The sequence below is a fragment of the Schistocerca nitens genome, chromosome 1 (genome assembly GCF_023898315.1).
Source record: "Schistocerca nitens isolate TAMUIC-IGC-003100 chromosome 1, iqSchNite1.1, whole genome shotgun sequence".
Lineage (NCBI taxonomy): Eukaryota > Metazoa > Arthropoda > Insecta > Orthoptera > Acrididae > Schistocerca > Schistocerca nitens.
This window is the reverse complement of record NC_064614.1, coordinates 769,120,277-769,145,341: the sequence shown is the minus strand read 5'-3', so window position 1 is coordinate 769,145,341 and position 25,065 is coordinate 769,120,277. Positions and strand designations below refer to the sequence as shown.

Sequence of the window (25,065 nt, the reverse complement as noted above, 5' to 3'; positions counted from 1 at the left end):
GAAATTCATAACTTTGTGCTGAGCAGCATATTCTGCATTTGAATTGCGATAAACTTCATCAACTGCTGCACAATACATTTTGTGAACTTTCATAACTTTATATGTATTCAAACACTAACTCTTCATGTATTAAGAAGTAAAGATATATGCTGAGATGACAAAAGTAAAGGGGTAGTGATGTGCACACATACAGATGGTGGTAGTACAGGGTACACAAGGTATAAAAGGGCAGTGCATTGGCAGAGCTATCATTTGTACTGAGGTGACTCGTGAAGAGTTTTCCGATGTGATTATGGCCTCTCGACAGGAATAACAGACTTCGAATGTGGAATAGTAGTTGGAGCTACACTGAAGCACCAAAGAAACTGATATAGGCATTGTATTTTGATACAGAGATAGTAACAGGAAGAATATGGTGCTGCAGTCGGCAACACCTAAATAAGACAAGAAGTGTCTGGTGCAGCTGTTAGATTGGTTAGTGCTGCTACAACGGCAGGTTATCAACGGGGTGTTATAGTCGGTGCATGAGCGATGGGACACAGCATCTCCGAGGTAGCGATGAAGTGGGGATTTTCCCATTTGACCATTTCACAAGTGTACCGTGAATATCAGGAATCCAACAAAGCATCAAATGTCCAACATTTCTGTGTCTAAAAAAAGATCCTGCAAGAATGGGACCAATCATGACTGAAGAGAATCATTCAGTGTGACAGAAGTGCAACCCTTCTGCAAATTGCTGCAGATTTCAGTGCTGGGCCATTTACAAGTGTCAGTGTGCGAACCATTCGATGAAACATCATCGATATGGGCTTTTGGAGCCAAAGGCCCACTTGTGTATCCTTGATGACTGCACGACATAAATCTTTACGCCTCACCTGGGCCCATCAACACTGACATTGGACTGTTGATGGCTGAAAATATGTTGCCTGGTCAGATGAGTCTCGTTTCCAAATTGTATCAAGGGGATGGACATGTACGGGTACGGAGACTACCTCATGAAGCTATGGACCCTGCAGGTCATCAACTGTTCAAGCTGGTGGAGGCTCTGTAATGGTGTGGGGCGTGTGCAGTTGGAGTGATATGGGACCCCTAATATGTCTAGATACTACTCTGACAGATGACACATATGTAAGCAGCCTGTCTGATCACCTGCATCAATTCACGTCAATTGTGCATTCAGGTGGGCTTGAACAATGCCAGCAGGACAATGTGACACCCCATACATCCAGAATTGCTACAATGTGGCCCCAGGAACCATCTTCTGAGTTTTAACTCTTCTGCTGGCCACCAAACTCCCCAGACATGAACATTATTGAGCATATCTGTGATGCCTTGCTATGTGCTGTTCAGAAGAGATCTCCACCCCCTTGTACTCTTACAGGTTTATGGACAGCCCTGCAGGATTTGTGGTGTCAATTCCCTCCAGTACTACTTCAGACATTAGTCAAGTGCAAGCCACATCATGTTGTGACACTTCTACGTGCTTGCAGGGGCCCTACACGATATTAGGGAGGTGTATCAGTTTCTTTGGCTCTTCAGTGTAGATGCATGGGACATTCCATTTCAGAAATTATTAGGGAATTTAATATTCTGAGATCCACAGTATCAAGAGTGTGCCAAGAATACCAAATTTCAGGCACTATCACTTGCCATGGACAACACAGTGGCCGATGGCCTTCACTTAACAACTTAAAGCAGCAGCGTTTGCATAGTCATCATGGTTAACAGACATGTAGCACTGCATGAAATAACCACGGAAGTCAGTGTGGGGTGTATGTTGAACTTATACATTAGGACAGTGTGGAAAAATTTGGCATAATGGGTTATGGCTACAGATGACCAATGCAAGAGCCTTTGCTAACAGCACAACTTTGTCGGCAGTGCCTCTCTTGGGCTCAGAACTATATTGGTTGGACCCTAGATGATTGAAAAACTGTGGTCTTGTCAGATGAGTCCAGATTTCTGCTCATGAGAGCTGATGATAGGGTTCGTGTGTGGCACAGACCGCACGAAGCCATGGACCCATGTTATCAACAATACACTGTGTAAGATGATGGTGGCTCAGTAATAGTGTGGGCTGTATTTACATGGAATTGACTGGGTTTTCTTATCCAATTGAATTGACCATTAACTGGAAATGGTTATGTTTGGCTATTGGAGACAGTTTGCAGCCATTCCTGGGCTTCATGGTACTGTATTGGAGATGTCAAGAAGATCTACATAAAAGTCTCTGAGGGCATATTTCTCTTTTGTGGTGGACCCACAATTACCATTTTTAATTGACTTCTGACCTCTCCTGTAGCAGTGACTACATAACAAAACAAACGATGCTAGAGGGTGAATCATAGAAGATGAAGATATGCTCTCACTGACTTTTTTGTAGTTTTTTTTTTTATATCTACAGTTTAGTACTAGATACAATGATGTAGCTCTTATGGTTTACATAGTGTGTTGCAAGAATGTGTGCTGGCAGCAAATTTTTTTTACTTCATATTCATATTTAAATGATTTTGAATGGTTGTATCATCATTAAATATGGCTTAAATTGATCAGAATAATGAAGAAGTTAAAGAAACGTTGTTTCAATAGATGAAGTAGTTACATGTGGTCTCTGGATAGATATGAAAGAGTAGTTAAGATTTTATTTGTAGGAATTAAATGTATTTACATAGACACTCTATAACATGCAGAGTGACGCATCGAATGACACCTGTTGACAAAGTACAATATTAAAGTAGTTAAAAGGGAGTTTAATAAGGGAACAGATGAACGTAGCCACATACATATTGTAGAGGACAGGGGGTTATTTTTAGGAAATATGGTGCGAAATTATGATTTAGTGTGTTCCAGTGCGCTATGCGCCAGCCTCACGGCAGACAAAGGCTGGCTGGGGCGTTATGCAGGTGACACAGTTTTGCAATGTGTCGGTATGTGTGTATGTGTGTGGCAGTCATCAACAGCCAGAATGCAGCATTAGCAGAATTATGCAGGCGCGGGCCGCATGTGACATGGTTGCGTTAGCCAACTCATCGAGAACCTTCTAATAAACATGCCGCCGCATAACTGGCAAATTCAGCAGCGGTCTGCACTATTTAAGGGCATCAGAGGTGGGCGTCAGCATTCAGTTCGCCTGATTGGGTGTTCGGTCGCTGTCACGTCGTCGTCATCAGTGATGCTGTCCCTGAGGAGCGGCCGGCGGAGGGCGTTGCCCGCTGCTGCACTGGTGACTCCCGGCGTTGTCACGAGCCGCAGCATCTGCAGGAGGTGCGCTGGGCCGGGCCTTGTGTTGCTAACCTCCTACCGCCTGCACAGCTGCTGACCGAGCACGGCATTGCGTTTCCCGGGGCTGCATGCATCAGCACGTATCGACCACGACACGAGTGGTGGGGATGAGCTACCGGAAAATGTATTGGAAGAACCAACAATAAAGAGGAAGATTACTAAAAACAGCCACCTTCTTCTACTCAGGCACGCCCTACAACCCCGACCATGTCACCTGCTCCGGCCATCCTATTACAATATGTAGCCTGCCAAAATCATATTACAAACCATTCATTGGCGTTACTGTATTCAGGTAAAAATATGTAGGTTAAAATGCTTTAATAAAAATATGTTTATGTAGAAAATACATTAAGCAGTGTCTTTAACATGTGATTTATTTTTATTGTAAAAATCCTGAGTAGTAATCAGGAGGACAGATGGAAAGAAACAGACAGACAAAAAGTCTCCTTGAAAGTAGATTAACCATTGTGATGAACCCTTAAAAAACTGACATTTCATTGATATGTTATATACATTAAATGTCACTGGACTTATCCTTACTTTGGACATGAAATACAAGATTGTTTGTACCTTCCTTTGAACCATATGAACATGTAGCTTTTCAGTCTCTTGATTTATATGATCACTAAGTGAATTCTTATTGGTGACCTTGACCCCAGATATTATTAACTTCTTGCTGGCACGTTTGTTTTCACTTTTCGATATGTCACTTAACATATTCATGTTGAACACAATAATATGAGCTTTACATGCAGTGTAGAATGCTATGACTGATTCATGGACTGATTGACACATGCTGATATTAACTGGCATGGCAGAGAACTCCCTGAATGAAATCTGACACTTCTGTGGAACTTGTTTCAAATCAGGGAATCTCGGGCAAGCATACAAGTAAATGATTCAGTTCAGTTCAGAGATGCCATAAAGACTGATGGATGTTTTAATATTGTGTATGCTCATGATTAATTTTATAAAACAAAATGTTTCCTGTTATAATTGATGTACAGGGTGAGTCACTAACTATTGCCACCTAGAATAACTCCGAATATGATAGTAACTGAAAAGTTTGTGGGACAAATGTTGCATGGGACAACGGGGGCCATAATATGATGTTGGTTTTTTGTTGCTAGGTGGGGTCGCATCAGAGATATGAAGGTCAACTTTGTTTTTTTAAATGGGATGCTACAGTTTGGTACTTATTTTCTGATAGTGGCTATCAAGATGAATCCAGTGAAGGTATCAGTAAGATCTTTGTAGGTCAAGAGAGGTCAAAAAGATGGCACGGAAGTCCATTTACAGAAGGTGTTTGAAGTGATGACCATTGGTATCAATACAGTGCCGCAATCTTATCATCATGGCTTGAGTGATATTCCTTATCACTTTGGCACTTATTGAAGCACATGCTCGAACAATTCTCTCTCGTATATTGTGCAAATAGTAAATATTTGCCGAATACAGAATATCCATCTAACATGCAGTTGACATGTAAACACCATTTGACAGTTTTGCAATACAACACTAATAGGAATGATGTATTCCTTTGAAGAACAAGTCGATATGCTTCTCGTTTATGGAGAAGGCCAATGAAATTCAGTGAGAGCTAGAGATTTATACCCTGAAAGATATCCTTAACATACTCACCCTACACATAGTACATTTAAATACGTATATGATAAATTGAGAACAACTGGATCTTTAACGCATCAAAAACATGTCTGGCAAAGGAAAGATAGTAACAAGGAAACGGAATTTGGTACTCTTGCCACTATGGTTTGAGATCCTTTGTTAGTTCACGTAAGATTGCAAGGGGATCTGCATGAGTCAGAGTAGTGTTGTTCATGTTCTCCATCACCATAAATATCATCCTTACCATATCAGTCTCCACCAACAATTAACTGGTATGGATTGTATGCGTTGCATTGAATTCTGCCGGTGGCTCAGTTTCAGATTCACAGGGATGACACATTTGTTAATTTGATTTTATTTACTGATGAAGCTACATTCATGAGCCATGGAAATGTTGATTTGCATAACATGTTTTATTGGGCAACTGAAAATCCATGTTGGCTGCGGCAAGTTTCACACCAAAAAACCGTGATCAGTGAATGTATGGTGTGGGATTCTGGACAAAATTATAGGCCCCTGTTTCATAGAAGGAAATCTTAATGGTAGGAAGTACACCACATTCCTGCAAGAAACATTAACTCTGTTATAGGAAGAAATACCTTTATGAACAAGGAAAAGAATGTGATATGAAAAAGATGGGTGTTTGGCACATTTTTCGCTGATTGCTAGAAATGAGTTGCAGAGACAATTCCTGAATCGTTGGATTGGACATTCTTGTGGGGATCCATAAAAAATATTGTTTATAGAGACATTCCAACTACACCTCAAGACATGCGAGAGAGAATTGTCAGAGCATGTGCTTTGATAAGGGCTGAAGTGATAAGGAATACCACTCAATCCATTACAAGAAGTTTGCAGCACTGCATTGATATCCTGTGCACCAGTGCGATAAACTTCCAAGACCAAGAACATTCCAGTGTAAAAGGGAATGATATCATTGAAGAAAATGCTGTCTTAGTTACAGCGAGTGTAAATGTGCAGTGCCTCAGAACAAAACTTGATACATTATCCCTGTTTGTTGATGAAGTGAGACCTGATGTATTATGTATATGTGAAAACTGGGTAGCCCAACCACAAGCAGAATACTAGAGAAACGTTGAATATTTAGAAATGGTGAATGCATGGTGTAAAGAAACTACTATCCATGGTGGTGTGGCTGTGTATGTAAATAGCGAACTCAGTCCCAATAAAATTGACTTAAGTAAATTTTGTGTAGATCTAGACTAGAATTAGCTGCTTTGGGACTGTCAGATGCCAGCTTAATTGTTGTTTCTGTCTACCATTCCCCAGATGGAAATTTTGAAAGTTTCCTCAACCAGTTGGAAAGCTGTCTGTGTCACCTAGTGCACTTAGGGACAAAAATTGTTTTATGTGGAGACTTCAACATTCATATTGGAGGAGGTAATGATAAAGAAAGAGCTTTCATGAACTTAGTAAGCAGCTATGGGCTATTCGTAGGAAACACTCTACCAACAAGAGGAGCTATTTGTCTTGACATAATTGTGACAAACCTAAATAGTTGGGACTACAAAGTAAGTGTGGTGGACCTTCTACTAGCAACTCACCATGCAGTAATCATGAAGTTATGGACAAATTCAGTAAGTACACAACAAATTCCCAGCTGGCATTCAAATTATGTATTCAGAAATAGAGTTATTACAAAGAAAAGCTTAGATGATTTCAAAACTACAGTGTCTTCTATAGATTGGCACCAAATAATTGATGAATTGCCACCAAATTCTGCATTCAATCACACGTTCCAGACCCTTAAAGTGAAATTTGATGAATACTTCCCATTAAAACCCAAGAGATATTCAAATGCTAAATCAAAATGTAGACAAAAAACTAACAAAGTAAAGAGGTGGTATACTCCTAGAATAGCCAAAAATAAAATGTATTGTCCAAATACTAAATGACAAGGTCAGAGCTGCTAAAGATATAGATATTAAGGATAGGTGTACTCTAGTTATTTACAGACCAAAAGGATCTACAGAAAGGAAGTAGAAAAAGCAAAGAAGGAAAGCAATGCCAGATTTATTGGAGCTCTCAATACTTGTAAAGCAACATGGGACCTGGTTAATGAGCACAGGAAAAAGTCCACCTCTTGCTCTAATTCTTGCAGTCCAGATGAGTTTAATGACTATTTTATAAAAATAGTGGAAAACACAGTAGATGAAATCCCTGACTTGGGAATAGATCCTGCAGCTGCTATGAAATTTGAGAATAAATGCAGCATGGTAATGTGGAAGAGAGTGTATCCAAAAGAAATAACAAAAATGGTAAAAAGCTACAAATCTTCAGGGAGCCCTGATATTTATGGCATGTCCTGTACTATGTTAAAAACTATAATCAGTGAAATTGCACAGCCATTAGCAGTGGTAATAAATAAGACTCCGTGCAGGGGAATTTCCAGACTTCCTGAAAGTAGCACACACAGTGCCTGTTTACAAAAAAGGCAGTCCATATGAAGTGTCAAGGTACAGGCCCATATCTATAATACCAGTAATAGCAAAGGTGATGGAATCGATAATGAAAGAACAACTATTAAGTTACTTTGAAGGAAATAGTCTCTTTTATGATGCGCAACATGGCTTTCGGAAGGGCAGGTCAACAACAACAGCTGTACTTGCCTTAGTTACAAACATAAGTCAGGCTTTTGAAGACTAGAGTCTATAGCACTAGTACTCTGTGACCTTAATAAGGCATTTGACTGCATCCCACATAAGGCCCTGCTCAGAAAGATAAAAACATATGGTATAGGGGATCTGTCCTGCAAACTCTTGAATCCTACCTGAGAAACAGACAGATTGTCTCCGTGCAAGGAGCTGATTCAGGTGAGCAGAAGCTACAGCATGGTGTGCCACAGGGATCGGTAATAGGGCCCCTGCTGTTTTTTATCTTCATAAATGACATAGGCTCCAATCGGCTCACCTTGCAGTTTGCGGATGATACAAACTTGTTCTCAAATGGAGAGAATGTTGAACAGGCAGTCCAACAAGCAGAAGTCTTGTTCAATGAAGCTAAGGCCTGGTTTACCATGAACAAAGTGAAAATTAATGAAGAAAAACCTCAGAGGATGATATGCAGCCTCAGCAGTACTGGAGCACTGGGTAACCCAGCAGATGTTAAACTTCTGGGCTTTCTCATTGATACCAAATTGACCTGGAAGCAGCACACCAAACATGTATGTTCCAAACTTCACTTTACAGAAGCTCTTCTGTGAACCTTGCAGAACTAGCACTCCTGAAAGAAAGGATATTGCGGAGACATGGCTTAGCCACAGCCTGGGGGATGTTTCCAGAATGAGATTTACACTCTGCAGCAGAGTGTGCGCCGATATGAAACTTCCTGGCAGATTAAAACTGTGTGCCGGACCGAGACTCGAACTCACTCCTTTGCCTTTCGTGGGCAAGTGCTCTACCGAGGTTCGCAGGAGAGCTTCTGTAAAGTTTGGAAGGTAGGAGATGAGGTACTGGCAGAAGTAAAGCTGTGAGGACAGGGTGTGAGTCGTGCTTGGGTAGCTCAGATGGTAGAGCACTTGCCCACGAAAGGCATAGGTCCTGAGTTCGAGTCTCGGTCCGGCACACAGTTTTAATCTGACAGGAAGTTTCAAGTTTTGGAAAGGACCATATCCAGTCTTAGAGGTGTTGTCGCCAGTTACTCTTAAGCTCCAACTGCCCTTTCGTTCAATTGTTGTTCATGTCAATCATGTAAAGCCATTTCTGGGTAGATTTCCTGTAGTATCACAAGATGACGAGGACCGACTGAGAGGCAGACCTGCTGTTCTCAAACCCAGGAAGCGAGAATCGCGAGGTCGTAGTCCAGACTTTGAGGCTGAGGCTGAGGCTGAGGCATCACCATGTTCTGAGCGATCCTGTTCCAGACACCCCTAAATTCTGCATAAACGTGTGTAGTGTGTGAGAGTGCAATTTGTGTGTTTATTTCAGCCATGTGCTTATGTGAATGTGTTGTGAAAATTTAGTATTGAAGCTATTGCACGAGTGCACAAGTGAAACTAAACCTTTTATTCCACAGGTTACCACAAGAAATTCATTTATTTTATGTTCATTGTTAACTCTAGTATTTAGAACAAATTAACCATGTTCATTTTTATTCTAATGCTTGCTATGATAGCGTATGCTACTAATGCTGTAGTAATAGTACCACAGAGTACAGGTGTTTTGCTTGAACCATGATCAGACATGGTAGTTCCAACAAGTAATACAAAACTTGCCCTCAAGTACAATTTGAGTGAAATCCAGCAACAGTTCAATTCTGTAAAGAAGCAATTCACCTAATTCGTTCTGTTAAGGGTAATGGTACAATTTTGGAAATGGGTACAAGAGATTTACTGTTTTTTAAAGCTTTTGCCACACAAAACTTTAATTAGGCATAAACATGCCTGGTTTGATTTTGGAGGGAATATCCTTCATATTGTATTTGGTACTTTAACTAGTTGAGAACTACTGGAAGTTAAAGGCAAAATATTAGCTCTTGAACAACGGTTCAGTACAGATTCAACTAACCTCTCTAATGAAATTATCATATTAAAGAATATGCAAAAAAACCCTTACTAACACACAGTTTTCGTTGAACAGATTGTAGGGCAATTTATCTGACATTTCCACATAATTCGTAATGAAACAAACGCAAATATCCAAGAACTATTCCAAGGATTAAATGCTGTGAGTGCACACTTAGATTTAAGCACTCTTTTGTTAAGGATTACTGATAGTTTATCAAATGCTAGAATTGATGCCCTTAACTTAAGGACAACCTTAGAAAGTAGTTCAAATGATTGTTTGAGCAGTGTACTACTACATCCAGAACAATTTTTACAGATCCTACTATCAGCTGAACAAAAGCTAGTTGCTACATATGCTATGATTTATCTTGTTAACTCTTACAATTTATTTGCTTACTATAAGTTAACCACCACACACTCCTTAATGACTCAAGATGAATTAACTGTTATTGTTTCTATTCCCATTGCTAGATCAAAGCATAATTTTGAAATGTATAAGATTTATACTTACCCTGTGAAATGGAGACAGGCAGGTATTCATGTAAAGTATATACTGAATTATTATCTACTGATCAGCAAGGATTGAAGATATTTTGTGTCTCTAAATGAAAATGATTGTGTAAACGTAGTCATAAGTTAATTTGCCCTGAATCGGCAGTATTCGTAGACAGTAGAGTGTACAGCTGTAAGGAAGAATTGTTGAATCATCCCCCAAGAGATGATTTCCCTAGAATTTTAACGCATCTTTTATCATACATTCCATAAACGATGTTCTGAAGGTATAATTTTCTCATTTAACTCCACCGTTGATGTCACATTTACATGTAAAAACTATGATACACCTGAGCTACCCTTTACACTAAAATTGAACAATAGTGAATTAATCTCGAATGCCACACATTGTGATTTATCATGTGAACTATTTGATATGCCTAGTGTATTGCCAACTAAATTTCATGCAACTGGACATTTGCCATTAACTAGAATGTTATCTGTTTATTACAGTGATTCATATGTATTAACATATGGAAAGCATTCCTTATCAAGTTTTCCTGAAGACAATAATTTAATTAAGGACATGCATGAAAATGTAATCTCTTAAAATAATGAGTTAAATTTCATTGAAGCAGCAAATAGAATCAAGTCCTTCAATTCATTCAGTAATGTTAATGCATACTTGATTGTCAGTATTGTGTTTTTATTGCTTTTATTAATTTGTCTTTTGTAAACAGCATTTGTCATGTATGAAATTGTCATCTTGAAGGCACACTTCTCTGTACCGAACGTTACTGTGTCTGCAAATGAAATACATGTTGCAATGCATTCTGATGCCACAAATGGTGAAATAGATTCATAAAGCCCAGGAGGTCATTTTGAGCCATCTACGGTTGATCTTTTTCTCTAGGGAGAGTGATGTAAGGGTCTATGGGTTGCACACAACCATACAGTATGGACATGCGTTCGCCAGCCGGCCTGTCTGGAATGCTTACAATTTGCTTGGTCAGTAGACTAGTATCCGGCTGCACTGCGACGAGAGTACGCCACTGGCCACCGTCTGCAGTGTGCAGTATTAACTAGCACAGCCTCGGGCGTGAATATGTATCTTTTCTTAGCTCACCATGGAGCCTTTCGGTATGACCGTGATTAGCCGGTGTTAGGATGTCAGACACAGTGATGATGGGTGCGCATAGCATGCGTGTTTTATAATCCTCCTTTGTTAATAAAGCTGTTTAAACTTACTTCTCATGTTCGAGTATTGCCGTACCTCAAGGACCCCGCTTACAAATTCTGACAAAATATTCATGTAATCATCATCCGGGGGAACAACACAAACTACCCCCTTATATGAATAAATTTTGTGAAACATGAATATTTCCCATTTATTCATCAGTGGACCAGGCAGAAGAAAAGAAGTTAAGTAACATTCTACATGAATCGTTACATTTGGTGGAGTTGAGCTGCAATCGATGTTTGAAATGTGGAAATATGTTTAACAAGTGACTGTTTCAGGTGAATGTAAGATGAATGCCAAGCATAAACTTTCTTGAAAAATTTTCTGCTATGGACTCACAGAACGAACGGATGTTGCCACATGGAAAGAGTTGGTGTAGATAAAAAGGACTAAATTGTCGGACAGCACCGTACCATCAGATAAGTAACAGTTTACCTTTTTAATTAAATAGTTTTGTGACAGTGACAAACATTTATGTTGGAAGTTTTTATATTTTGTAATTTACCATGGCCGATAATGGCAAAGTAAAAATGAGTGAGGAACCAATGGAAAACACTTTGGACCTAGGAGCAACTATCAATGAACTGTCGCCCAGTAGTAATCAAAGCATAGATCGAAGCTTTGGTGGAGAGGGTTCCAGTGAAAATGTTGCCACATGTACTTACATTGCACAGGTAAGAGTAGGCGGTGATGATTTGTTAATGTTATTAATGCAGCATATGAAAGAAGTGAAGGAACAGATGAGGCAAGAAGTGAAGGAACAGATGGGACACATTAAGAAAGAAGTGAAGGAACAGATGGGACAGATTAGGCAGGATACTAGTAAGATAAGGGAAATTTAGGATGGTTTGGCAGCACTAAGAATTACTGTTTATACAGGACAGGGTGGACTCAATACTCGTGTAGGAGCAGTAGAGGTAAGGTTAGAGATATTAGAAACTAATTTCACACAAGAGTTGTCCAAAAACAAGGACAGATTCGAAAAACTAGATAAACATGTAGAAGTAGAAAATTCTAAACTTAAAGTAGAGGTTGTTCAGACTAGGAGAATCTTACAAGAAAAAGTAGAAACTTACAAAAGGAACTCTGAGTTAAAATTTACAGACATTACCAATGAAATAAGTAATGTAGAACTGAAGTGTTATGAAAAAATAGATTTGTGTAAAAATAATATTGTAGATTTAAGTAGGAAGGTTGTAGAACTATGAGAGGGTGTAGCTCAAAGAACTTTTATTAGCAATATTAATTGTTTATGGGGTAGCATATCTTTAAAATGCTTTCCAGGAGATGGTAATTGCATCCTGTTGATTTTTTACAGCATTGTCAAGATAATTTTAGTACTGACATGACAGACAATGTTAAAATTAAATTTGTTAAGAGATTTTTGGATGGAGAAGTAATCTCATGGGCCAATCACAATATTAATTGTACCATGTCATATGACAATTTTGGAAGCAAGTTCTTAAATAAGTTTTGGTCAGAATCTGAGCAAGCTGGGATTAAGAGTGAGTTTTTGAATGGTCCAATGAACAGGGAAGGTGAGGTGTTTTTGTGAAAACCAATTGAGGAAATTAGTACACTTAGACAAACCTTTTGATGAACTAATACCAATAGAGAGAAAAAAGGAGATTACCGAAAAGAGTACAGTGGGAGTTGATTTATGGACCAGACGACTCCGTACATCAGTTCTTGAGTTATGTAGATAAGTTGGATAGAACCTTTGAGAGAAATGAGAGGTTAAGTAATGGCAGATTTGGCATTCAACCATCTGGGGGGGTGGAATCAGAGCAGGAATCAAGGTAGGAGTGACAATGAAAATCAGAATAATAATAGTGGTTACAATAGAAGTGATAATAGACGGATCAACCATAGAAATGGGAATGGAAACAGAGGATATGACAATGGGGAGAGACCTTGGGAGAATAATAACAGACAATTGGATGATCACCAATCAAGACCAGGCAATTTAAACCAACAGATGCCTCATTGGGAGCCTCTCAGTTTGGGGCAAGAGATAAGTACCGAAATCAGGCTAAACATTACCGGCCTAGAAACATCGAAAATAATTACAGAAGACAGAGTAATCAAAGATATTAGAGTGGAAATGACAGAACTAATGTAAGAAGAGCACATCAGATTAGCAAATTACAGTTTGACAGTAAATTCTGGAAAAGTGTGAATGAAAGTGTGGAAGATAGAAGTATTAGCATCTGTGAGAATTTCGAAGAAGTTCTATTAGAAACTATTTCAAGTCTATATAATCAGTGTGGTGAAGACATTTGTGAAGAAAATGTTGGTTCTGATGGTAATCTTGATGAGTTTGGATGAAGTAAATTAATGGAGGAAGAATCTATCACTGTTAAGCACTTAAGTGATGATAATTGTACTGGTGTACTTGTCAACAATTCTGATGATCATTGTAAAGATGTTGTAGAAGTGTGTAGTGTTGGAGATGATAGTGTGTGTGGTAATGTTCATAGTGAAAGTGTGAGTAGTAATGATGAATGGGAGGAAGAATTAGATGGCATGGTGTGAAGAATATGAGAACCAGATTGTACCAATAGAAATTGGGAAGGTATCATCAGATATGGAACATGTGAATACACATTATGATTTAGATGTGATGCTAGAAACTTTGTGATACTTACAAGGGTTATAGTGACAGCAACAGAGTAAAAAGGGTCATCAAGATTATTTGTGAAGAATCGCATTCCATCTGGGAAGGTAGAACCAATCAGCAGGCTTACAGTGAGATCAGTTCCGGGAAAAGTAGACAGTGTGTAAAAGAGGAATATAACATCAAGCAATCATCTGATGTAGCTGTAAGTAAAATTCAGATAAGCAAGAGAAATAGCGCAGGAAAAAATGGTATAAACAACTTGGACTTTAAGAGAGATTGAGGATGATTTGTTGCATGAAGATGAGGAAAGCAGGAAGGAAAAAGTTTTAGGTTGCCCGTATATACACATAGAAGTTGCAAATTATGAAGGAGTTTGCCTATTAGACTCAGGTAGTCCTGCTTTGTGCCATTTATGAAAAATTTAGAGACCAGATAAGACATAGTGCTGACTTTGAAGAATATCCTGTTATTGGAATCAAAATTAAGGGAGCAACTGGTAGGCATGACAAAGTTGTAAACAGGCAAGCCTTAATATCTTTCACCATTAATGATGTACAGTATAACCAAGGATGTTTTGTAGTACCTGAACTCAATGAAAATATTTTGTTCGGAATGAATTGGATACAAGGAGTAAATGCGGATTTTGACTGGAATAACAAAAGGTTAAGGCTTACCAACCCAAAGACAGATGTAACACATGTGACTGAACTAAGCATCCAAAATTGCATAGAGAACAATTTTCAATTAGAAGAGTGATTTGTGCAAATGAAAAGATTGATGTTAATGCGTAAGACAATGAAGAAGAATGTAGTGAAGATAAGTATGCTGAATTAGTGACCACCAAACTAAAAGAAGCTGTAAGTCTAGACAAAGAACAGACAGATCAATTAGGTAGTTTGTTGTGGGAATACAAAGATGTGTTTAATGAGAAACCTGGTAAAGTGAAAAACTATGAATGTAGACTTAAACTAAAACCTCATGAACCATTTTTCATCAAACCATATGGAGTACCCATCTAAAAAAGAAAAGCTTTGGAGGAAGAACAACAAAAGATGGAAGAGTGGGAAGTAATTGAAAGGTGCAATAGTGCATACAATAACCCGTTGGTGGTAGTTTCCAAACGTGATGGTGGAGTAAGATTAGTGCTCGATTCAAGACATTTAAACAAATACCTTCAGAGGGAAACTGATCACCCTGAGAACATAGATGAGTTATTACATAAGTCTGAACATATGAAGTACATGTCTATTTTAGACGTAACAGCTTGTTTCCATCAGGTACCATTGGAGATTTGGTCTAGAAAATATACCACATTGTTGTATGGAGGAAGATGTTATTGCTATTGTGTTGTACCATTTAGCCTTAATGTATCAGTTGCAGAGTTTATCTGAGCATTGGATTTTGTTGTAGGAAAAGAACTGTGAAGCAAACTAATCCTTTATGTTGATGACATACTTGTAAAAGAAAAGAGTTGGGAAGAACACAGACATTTGTTGGGTGAAGTGTGTGTTACAGATTGAGACAGGGAGGGATGTCATTAAAACTAGAGAAGAATAAATTAGGAGTTAGAGAGCTCAAATTTTTAGGCCATACCATCTGAGAAGAAGGAATCTTGCCTGATGAAGAAAAACTTGAGGCCATTGCAAAATTTCCTGCACCCAAGACTAAGAAACAACTTAAATGATCCTAAGGAATTTGTTGCTTCTACTGGAAGTTTGTCAGCAATCAAGCTTTAAATGCACCATGTTTGAACAACTTGTTGTAGAAGAACACCATTTGGGTATGGGACAAGGATTGTCAGGAAGCATTCGACAACATCAAGAAACAGATGTGCAATAGCAAAATGTTATACAGACCTTATCTTACAGAGCCATTTTGCATTATGACTGACAGCAGTGACTATGGAGTGGGAGCTCATTTGTGCCAAGAAAATATTGTAGATGGTGTGATGGAGCATAGATCAATAGCTTTTGCCAGTAGAACTTTGCAAAAACATGAGAAGTCATATACTGTCACTGAAAAAGAATTATTAGCAGAAAGGAAAGAGAAGAAATAGTCAAGAAAGTAATGGAACAACAAGGGAAACTGAGTAAAAACAAACATGATAAGAAGTTGAAACCTACAAATTTTAAAATCGATGATCTGGTCCTGGTGAAAACATATGAAAAATCCAAGGCTATAAGTAATGAATTAAAGAAATTTTTTGACATCTTTATTGGTCCATTCAAAATTCAGACTATGCCACACCCAAATGCATACAGGTTAGTGTATCCAAAGTCTGGAAGGTTCTTTGCTTTATATAACATAACTGAACTGAAACCCTATAAGCAAGTGTCAAACACGAAGAAAAAATAACACACATCTTTGTGTCAAGTGCGTGGCAGAGCACTAAGTCTCTGAGCTATGTAGCATTCTATTTTCTTCTTTTCGGTTTCGGATGCTACATATTTTACTCATCTACAAACCTGTAATGAAGTTATCTCTTACTGAAAATACTATCCAATTCTCTGTAGTATAAGTTTTCTGTATGTAGTATGACTCTTGAGTAACATTATTTGAGGAATAATTTGAAAATATAACTGTGTGCTAAATTTGACTTTCCTACAATGGTGATTGACCAGTTATTGTAGTTATACTCTGTAGAGCATGTATTTGATTTGTGGGTGCTGCTTTGAGAATTACAGGCATGGTCATGATTTTATGAATTTACTAATGAGATGAACAAATGGACAATGGTAAAGGTGTACATGTGTTACTAAATGGACAAGTTGCAGTGTGCCAAAAGACATTTTGTGAAAAGTTTGTTATTACAAGATGGTGTGATGATGAGCAGTCTGTGAGTTTGTTTCATATGATAAAGAGTTAAATGAGATCTGGGGAGTCAAATATACTGTATTGTGGAATATCCTGAAATATTAATCAAAAAGAATGGATACTTATATAGTTCATTTTTGGTTCATTGACTTTAATCTGTATATATCTAAATCTTTACATTGTAGAGATGCTTAATTTTGTGTGACTTTGTTTGTAAATATGTTAATAGTATATGGTAATATGTGAATGCTTTTGATAAATTAATACCTCATGTGACCTTAATTGTAGCCTACATGAGTACCTTGAGTAATGAGTTCATCTCTGTTCCTATCTAGAGAACTGTATCCAAGATCCCTTACCTGACCTGGAAGCGAAAATTAAAAATCTGTGAAACTAATAGTGGACTGTGCTATTGTAGCGTAGAGACTGCCATAAAAAGAGGACTTGCAGAGACAACATGGACAGCTCAAAAGGACAGACGATTGTGAGCTGCCAATTCCTTAAGATGTGCAATGTGAACCAGTGACTGGAGTGACAGCTAAGAAAAGAAAACTTTTTTGATTTTTGGATTGCTTGTATGTATTTAGCAGCCATTCATACAAGTAATACTTGTAAGAGTGACTGGGGGGAGGGTGTGTGTATAATGGTACAGCCTTCCCCAGGACTCATGAAATGTCTGATACCACCTTTTTATATATGCATCCGGATAGTTATCGTAATTCAGTGCTCCCTAAGGCCTTGTATGTGTGTATATATAATCATTCTGTCCTATTTGATAAAAAAAAATACTTGATATTCATTGCAAAGGCATGTGGACTCTACCGGAAGGACGTGTGTTGTCATAATTATCGGTGGATTGTTGTCATTGATAAAATTATTTATGTATACTAAATTAAGTAACTACTCAAGAAATTGAAGTAATAAGTCCTTAGAAATAAATAACAAGGGACTGCAGAGATTTTAGCATGAAAAATCAATGCTTCTAATTAACAAAATTGTAATCTAAAAATCCTGTAACCTTAGACCTCACTATCTTGAGAAACAGCTTAAAAGTTATTACCAAGCGATGTATTTCCATTTGTTATTTGTTTTTGTGTCTTCCTCTGTAATTAATATTCTTTGTAATTACATTTCTAATTAACTCTCCAATTGTTTACTTCTCACAGTTTTCCATTTTCCAGAATTTGAGGCCTTATTTGTACATTCTATGTATTTAATCTGATAAAGCTTGAGCTCTGGACTACCATTACATGTTAGTAACCAAATCCAAACTGTAATTAATTATGTAACTAAAATAATACAAGAGACATTATTCTAATTAAAGTTCAGAATGATTTTCTTATGGAAAACTAAAGATATTACTATAAAAGATTGTCATTGAATATTGTATTTTATACCTTATTCAGCTGTAACATCAGTTTCTTTACGTTTTGTAAATTTTAATTGTGACATCAAAATTGTACAAAATTTATAATGCTTTATTTTGGAAGCTATTGTTAAAATTCTATATAAAGTGATAGAGCAATGCTGTGACAAGTCAGTTTTAAAGTTACTTTTGGAAGTCCAAGAGATCAGTGAAGTCTGTCCGTGTTTTGTTTTCATGACGAGTGTGCAGTTCGGATGTCAATTAATGTGAATAAATTTTGTGAAGCATGAAAATTTCCCATTCATTCATCAATTGACCAGGCAGAAGAAACTTATGTAACATTCTACATGAATCGTTACAGGTTCTCGGTTAAGGGAATATCATCTCAAGATTGGAAAAAGGGATGATTAACAGAAGCCTTTGACTCCAGCTACCAGCCCACTCCCTATAAATGATATTTTGCTGTGCCCCTCAATCCCCCTTTTTAGCTCATATAATTAATTGATATTCCCTTAGGAACAGACATCTGGAAGAGCATACTTTCTAGGAACAGACATCTGGAAGAGCATACTTTCTAATTTGACATGCTCATTTTGGAAAGTTGGTTCAGCAATATTTTTTCAAGAAATACTTGTAATCTGTATTTGACATTCAATAAAATCTATGTAGTCAGCATTCTGCTAGAAATGATCTCTGCATAATACTTGGTAGAAGTTAATATGCATTGGACAAGATTTATTATCGTAAGATTTCTTAATCATAGTTGACACACTAAATACAATTGTGCTATGGCACCTTAGGATATCACTTGGAACACATTATTACTTCTACTGCTGTGCAGCTGTTTTTCTTTCTGTGGTTATTTTGAAATGCAGGGTGGCTATAATTAAAGTTTTATTACTTGAATCGGTGTTGAAGGTGAAATATTTACCATGTGGGTCCTCAGCTTCATAGAAATTTGATTGTTCAGACTGTATGCGGCAGGATTTGTATTGTTAGTAGTGTTAGTGTCATGACATGCCATTACTGGTGTAGTGGCATCAGGTTGAAACACTAGCATCAGTGTGTATTACGACTGCAAACAGTTAACATGGGTCTGCACAAGGTGAGCAGGGCCTTACTCATATAGCTAATTTCCAAAATAACAGCAGTAGTGCTGCTGCTCTTCATGATATTTCAATGCATTAAAGGAATATGGAGAGGTCCTCTTTCTACACCAGGGTGTTTTGGAAGTTTGAATTAACTGGCAATTTCTCCTGGCAGTGGCTGACAGCCAATTGCATCTCAAATTGTTGAAGAAGCTACTGTTACCAAGATTGAGACTGCTGGACACAATGTGTGATCTTCAAGCCATGCACAAGCTGCATCGCGATAGCTCAACATTACATGGGCAGCTGAGTATTACATGTTCCACCATTGTTTTGGGCTGCAGTAGAGCAATCTCTAGGGCAGTTCCAGGCTGTCATAGAGACAGATGGTAATCACACTGAACAACATTTGTAACATGGAACATAAACATGGTACACAATTAACAATTGTTACCCTCTCATTTGGAAATTAAAATGTGTTTCTTTCAGTGGTTTATTCATTGTTTCTCTTCCCCATATCCTTATCAAAGTTACCACAAAGATTCATTGTTCTGCAATCACTTGTTTGTCAAGGGTTCCCTGTCAAGTAATAAAAGTTTAATTATAACCACCCAGCATTAACAAACATTTACAGAGTCCCACTATAAATTTTCAAGACATTGATTGTCAATTGAGAAATGTTTTGCTGCACTTGTTGACAACTTGATTGAGATTCATATTACTGGTATCATGGACTAGAAATAACTGCATAATTCGTCATTACTGTATTTTATTGGAAGAAGGAAAGAAAAGGGGAAAGGAAGATTAGAATTTAACATATATTGATGCCACAATTATTACAATGAAAGCACAAGCTTGAAATGAACAAGGAGAAAGAAATTAGACATAACATATTTAAAGGAACCATCCTGGTATGCATCTGAAGTTGTTTTAGGATACCATGTTGTTGTTGTGGTCTTCAGTCCTGAGACTGGTTTGATGCAGCTCTCCATGCTACTCTATCCTGTGCAAGCTTCTTCATCTCCCAGTACCTACTGCAACCTACATCCTTCTGAATCTGCTTAGTGTATTCATCTCTTGGTCTCCCTCTACGATTTTTACCCTCCACGCTGCCCTCCAATACTAAATTGGTGATCCCTTGATGCCTCAGAACATGTCCTACCAACCGATCCCTTCTTCTGGTCAAGTTGTGCCACAAACTTCTCTTCTCCCCAATCCTATTCAATACTTCCTCATTAGTTATGTGATCTACCCATCTAATCTTCAGCATCTGTATCTTAGGATCAGTTTATTCTATCTCGTGAGATTTTTTTTTAAAAAGCCAAAAAACACTTATCAGCTACTGAAGCATATTGGTGGAATAAGAAAGTGAAATATGGCAAAATAGTGAAATATAGATAAACGATTGCTTTTAGATTCACATTCAATTATTTTAATGATAGCGCTTATTAGAACACAGAACTGCTTTATTATCTATGCCTCGAAGTGAAGACATTACTATCTATGACTAAGGAATGACGTCATTGTTCAAAGCCGACGGGTTGTATCCCCTGCTTCACTAGACCCCCATTGCAGTACCTTACTCAGTGGTTTATATGGATTGACCTGTAAGCTTGAAGAACTCAGCGGGTAAGTATTTTTACTGCATCGATTCTTGTGTTATGTGTTTCTTTATAAATTAGTGAAATTGAAACTGCCCTATACAGCCAACCTATATCATCAGGTTTAATAAACTTTTATTTGGTTAAAACATGTTCTTTTACTTTAAAATTGTAGCTGTTTTAGTTTCTACATTCATATGTATATTGTACACATTATTTTTATGGGAAATTACACAAACCAAAAAAAAGTTCTACATTGCCCCGCTTCCCAGAACTCCTGAAGATAGACGTTGACTGTGGATATTGTATCACAGACACAGTCCCTCTAACTCTTCAGAGATGTCACTACACCCACCCAAAGATGTAAACAACCATGCACGAGCAGTGCCTATTAGGTAGAGGGGCTCCGACAGTTGATCAGTTCCAGTCATTCCACGAGCAAGGAGGTACATGGCTCGTGTTGTCTGTAGTTCAACCATACCTAGATGGTCAATATCATGGTTTGATCGTGTCTGTATTGTTACTTTGTGCCAGGAAGGTCTCTCAACAAGGGAAGTGTCTAGGCATCTCAGAGGGAACCAAAGCGATATTGTTCGGACACGGAGCAGATACAGAGCAACAGGAACTGTTGATAACATGCCTCGCTCAGGCCACCCAAGGGCTATTACAGCAGTGGGTGACTGCTACCTACGGATTATGGCTCAGAGGAACCCTGACAGCAGTGCCAGCATGTTGAATAATGCTTTTCGTTCAGCCACAACACATCGTGTTACAACTCAAACTGTGCGCAATAGGCTGTATGATGCGCAAATTCACTCCCAACGTCCATGTGAGGTCCATCTTAGCAACAACAACACCATGCAGCGTGGTACAGATGGGCACAACAACATGCCAAATGGACTGTTCAGTATTGGAATCATGTTCTCTTCACTGATGAGTTGTCTTATATGCCTTCAACCAGACAATTGTTGGAGATGTGTTTGAAGGCAACACAGTCAGGCTGAACACCTTAGACCTACTGTCCAGTGAGTGCAGCAAGGTGGAGGTTCCCTACTGTTTTGGGGTGGCATTATGTGGGGCCGCTGGTGGTCATGGAAGGAACCATAACGGTTGTACGATATGTGAATGTCATCCTCCGACTGATAGTGCAACCATATAGGCAGCATATTGGCGAGGCATTTGTCTTCATGGTTGACAATTCGCACCCCCATCATGCACATCTTGTGAACGACTCCCTTCAGGATAACAGCATCGCTTGACTAGAGTGGCCAGCATGTTCTCCAGACATGAACCCTATCAAACATGCCTGGGATAGATTTAAAAGTGCTGTTTAAGGATGGCTTGACCCACCAACCACTCTGAGGGATCTACACTGAATCACCGTTGAGGAGTGGGACAATTGGACCAACAGTGCCTGGACGAACTTTTGGATAGTATGCCACGATGTATACAGGCATGCATCAGTGCAAGAGGATGTGCTACTGGGCATTAGTTACCAGTGAGTACAGCAATCTGGACCACCACTTCTGAAGATTTTGCTGTATGGTGGTACAACATGCAATGTGTGGTTTTCATGAGCAATAAAAAGGGTGGAAATGATGTTTATGTTGATCTCTGTTCCAATTTTCTGTACAAGTTCTGGAACACTCTGGACGAAGGCAATGCAAAACTTTTTTTGATGTGTGTATTTGTTTATGTACTGTTGTTTAAGAGATATACACTCCTGGAAATTGAAATAAGAACACCGTGAATTCATTGTCCCAGGAAGGGGAAACTTTATTGACACATTCCTGGGGTCAGATACATCACATGATCACACTGACAGAACCACAGGCACATAGACACAGGCAACAGAGCATGCACAATGTCGGCACTAGTACAGTGTATATCCACCTTTCGCAGCAATGCAGGCTGCTATTCTCCCATGGAGACGATCGTAGAGATGCTGGATGTAGTCCTGTGGAACGGCTTGCCATGCCATTTCCACCTGGCGCCTCAGTTGGACCAGCGTTCGTGCTGGACGTGCAGACCGCGTGAGACGACGCTTCATCCAGTCCCAAACATGCTCAATGGGGGACAGATCCGGAGATCTTGCTGGCCAGGGTAGATGACTTACACCTTCTAGAGCACGTTGGGTGGCACGGGATACATGCGGACGTGCATTGTCCTGTTGGAACAGCAAGTTCCCTTGCCGGTCTAGGAATGGTAGAACGATGGGTTCGATGACGGTTTGGATGTACCGTGCACTATTCAGTGTCCCCTCGACGATCACCAGTGGTGTACGGCCAGTGTAGGAGATCGCTCCCCACACCATGATGCCGGGTGTTGGCCCTGTGTGCCTCGGTCGTATGCAGTCCTGATTGTGGCGCTCACCTGCACGGCGCCAAACACGCATACGACCATCATTGGCACCAAGGCAGAAGCGACTCTCATCGCTGAAGACGACACGTCTCCATTCGTCCCTCCATTCACGCCTGTCGCGACACCACTGGAGGCGGGCTGCACGATGTTGGGGCGTGAGGGGAAGACGGCTTAACGGTGTGCGGGACCGTAGCCCAGCTTCATGGAGACGGTTGCGAATGGTCCTCGCCGATACGCCAGGAGCAACAGTGTCCCTAATTTGCTGGGAAGTGGCGGTGCGGTCCCCTACGGCACTGCGTAGGATCCTACGGTCTTGGCGTGCATCCGTGCGTCGCTGCGGTCCGGCCCCAGGTCGACGGGCACGTGCACCTTCCGCCGACCACTGGCGACAACATCGATGTACTGTGGAGACGTCACGCCCCACGTGTTGAGCAATTCGGCGGTACGTCCACCCGGCCTCCCGCATGCCCACTATACGCCCTCGCTCAAAGTCCGTCAACTGCACATACGGTTCACGTCCACGCTGTCACGGCATGCTACCAGTGTTAAAGACTGCGATGGAGCTCCGTATGCCACGGCAAACTGGCTGACACTGACGGCGGCGGTGCATAAATGCTGCGCAGCTAGCGCCATTCGACGGCCAACACCGCGGTTCCTGGTGTGTCCGCTGTGCCGTGCGTGTGATCATTGCTTGTACAGCCCTCTCGCAGTGTCTGGAGCAAGTATGGTGGGTCTGACACACCGGTGTCAATGTGTTCTTTTTTCCATTTCCAGGAGTGTAGTTCATATGTTTTGAGCTGTTTAGGGTAGAGAGGCTAATTATATGTGGATAAAATGTGCGTCATGCATTAATGCTCTGTTAATCCGATACACTATACAACAGAAGTGTAACTTTTGTATGATGTTTTACACTTGTCTAGGCAAATGCCAAGCTGGGTCTCTATCTCTGCCTTAGAAAACAACATGCAGACAGTTGAAAATGAATTGACAGAGAATTAAGTTATCACAGTTCGTTATATCTCAATGTGGTAACTGACATTTGGATTGAAAGATAGCACATCCCACTGTAGAATTGAACAGTTGCCTAAATGTGGAGGGGTGCTTACTTATTGTTAGAGGATGCTGCTGCTTATGGAGCAGAGATTGAAAAGAAAGAAAAAGGAAACTGACTTACAATGTATCAAGGTTTGGGCATGTTCACTGTGGACTTTATATACACTGATCAGCCAGAACATCATGATTACCGACTTACTATTGATATAAACTTGTACAGGTGATTGCAGCATCACCTGGCATGGAATGGCTGCTAGTCTGGCATGCACATGGTGCATGTAGTATCAGTGAGCTAGCTGTCCGTGTGTAGAATGGGGAAGGCACAGGCTAAGTTTAACTGAGGACAGATTGTGATGGCCCAGAGGCTCAGAATGAGCATTTCAGAAACTGCACAACTTGTCGGATATTAGAGGAATGCTGTGATGAGTGTCTTCAATAGGTGGCAAAATCAAGGTGAAACAATGTCCAGACATTGTGGGGCCAGTCAGCTACGTCTCAGCTCGCCCTATTTGTCCAAGAAATTCACAGTGCCGTAGACACTGGCGAGCAGATTGATGCCGTATTCCTGGACTTCAGGAAGGCATTTGATACGGTTCCGCACTTACGTTTAGTGAAAAAAATACGAGCTTACGGAATATCGGACCAGGTTTGTGATTGGATTCAGGATTTCCTAGAAGAAAGAACACAACATGTCATTCTTAACGGTTCAAAATCTGCAGATGTAGAGGTAATTTCGGGAGTACCGCAAGGAAGCGTGATAGGACCTTTATTGTTTACAATATACATAAATGACTTAGTTGACAACATCGGTAGCTCCGTGAGGCTATTTGCAGATGACACGGTTGTCTACAAGAAAGTAGCAACATCAGAAGACTCGTACGTACTCCAGGAAGACCTGCAGAGGATTAATGAATGGTGCGACAGATGGCAGCTTTCCCTAAATGTAGATAAATGTAATATAATGCGCATACATAGGGGCAGAAATCCATTCCAGTAC

General features: G+C 39.6%; 1 protein-coding gene across 1 annotated transcript in view; it reads left to right on the top strand.

The window, feature by feature from the left end:
* LOC126202244 (uncharacterized) overlaps positions 1–25,065 on the top strand; it is a 272,489-nt gene that overhangs the window by 30,690 nt on the left and 216,734 nt on the right. Inside the window, exon 6 of the mRNA XM_049936853.1 lies at positions 3,098–3,307. Coding sequence (XP_049792810.1) covers positions 3,098–3,307 — 210 coding nt within the window. The remainder of the gene's footprint in view (positions 1–3,097; positions 3,308–25,065) is intronic.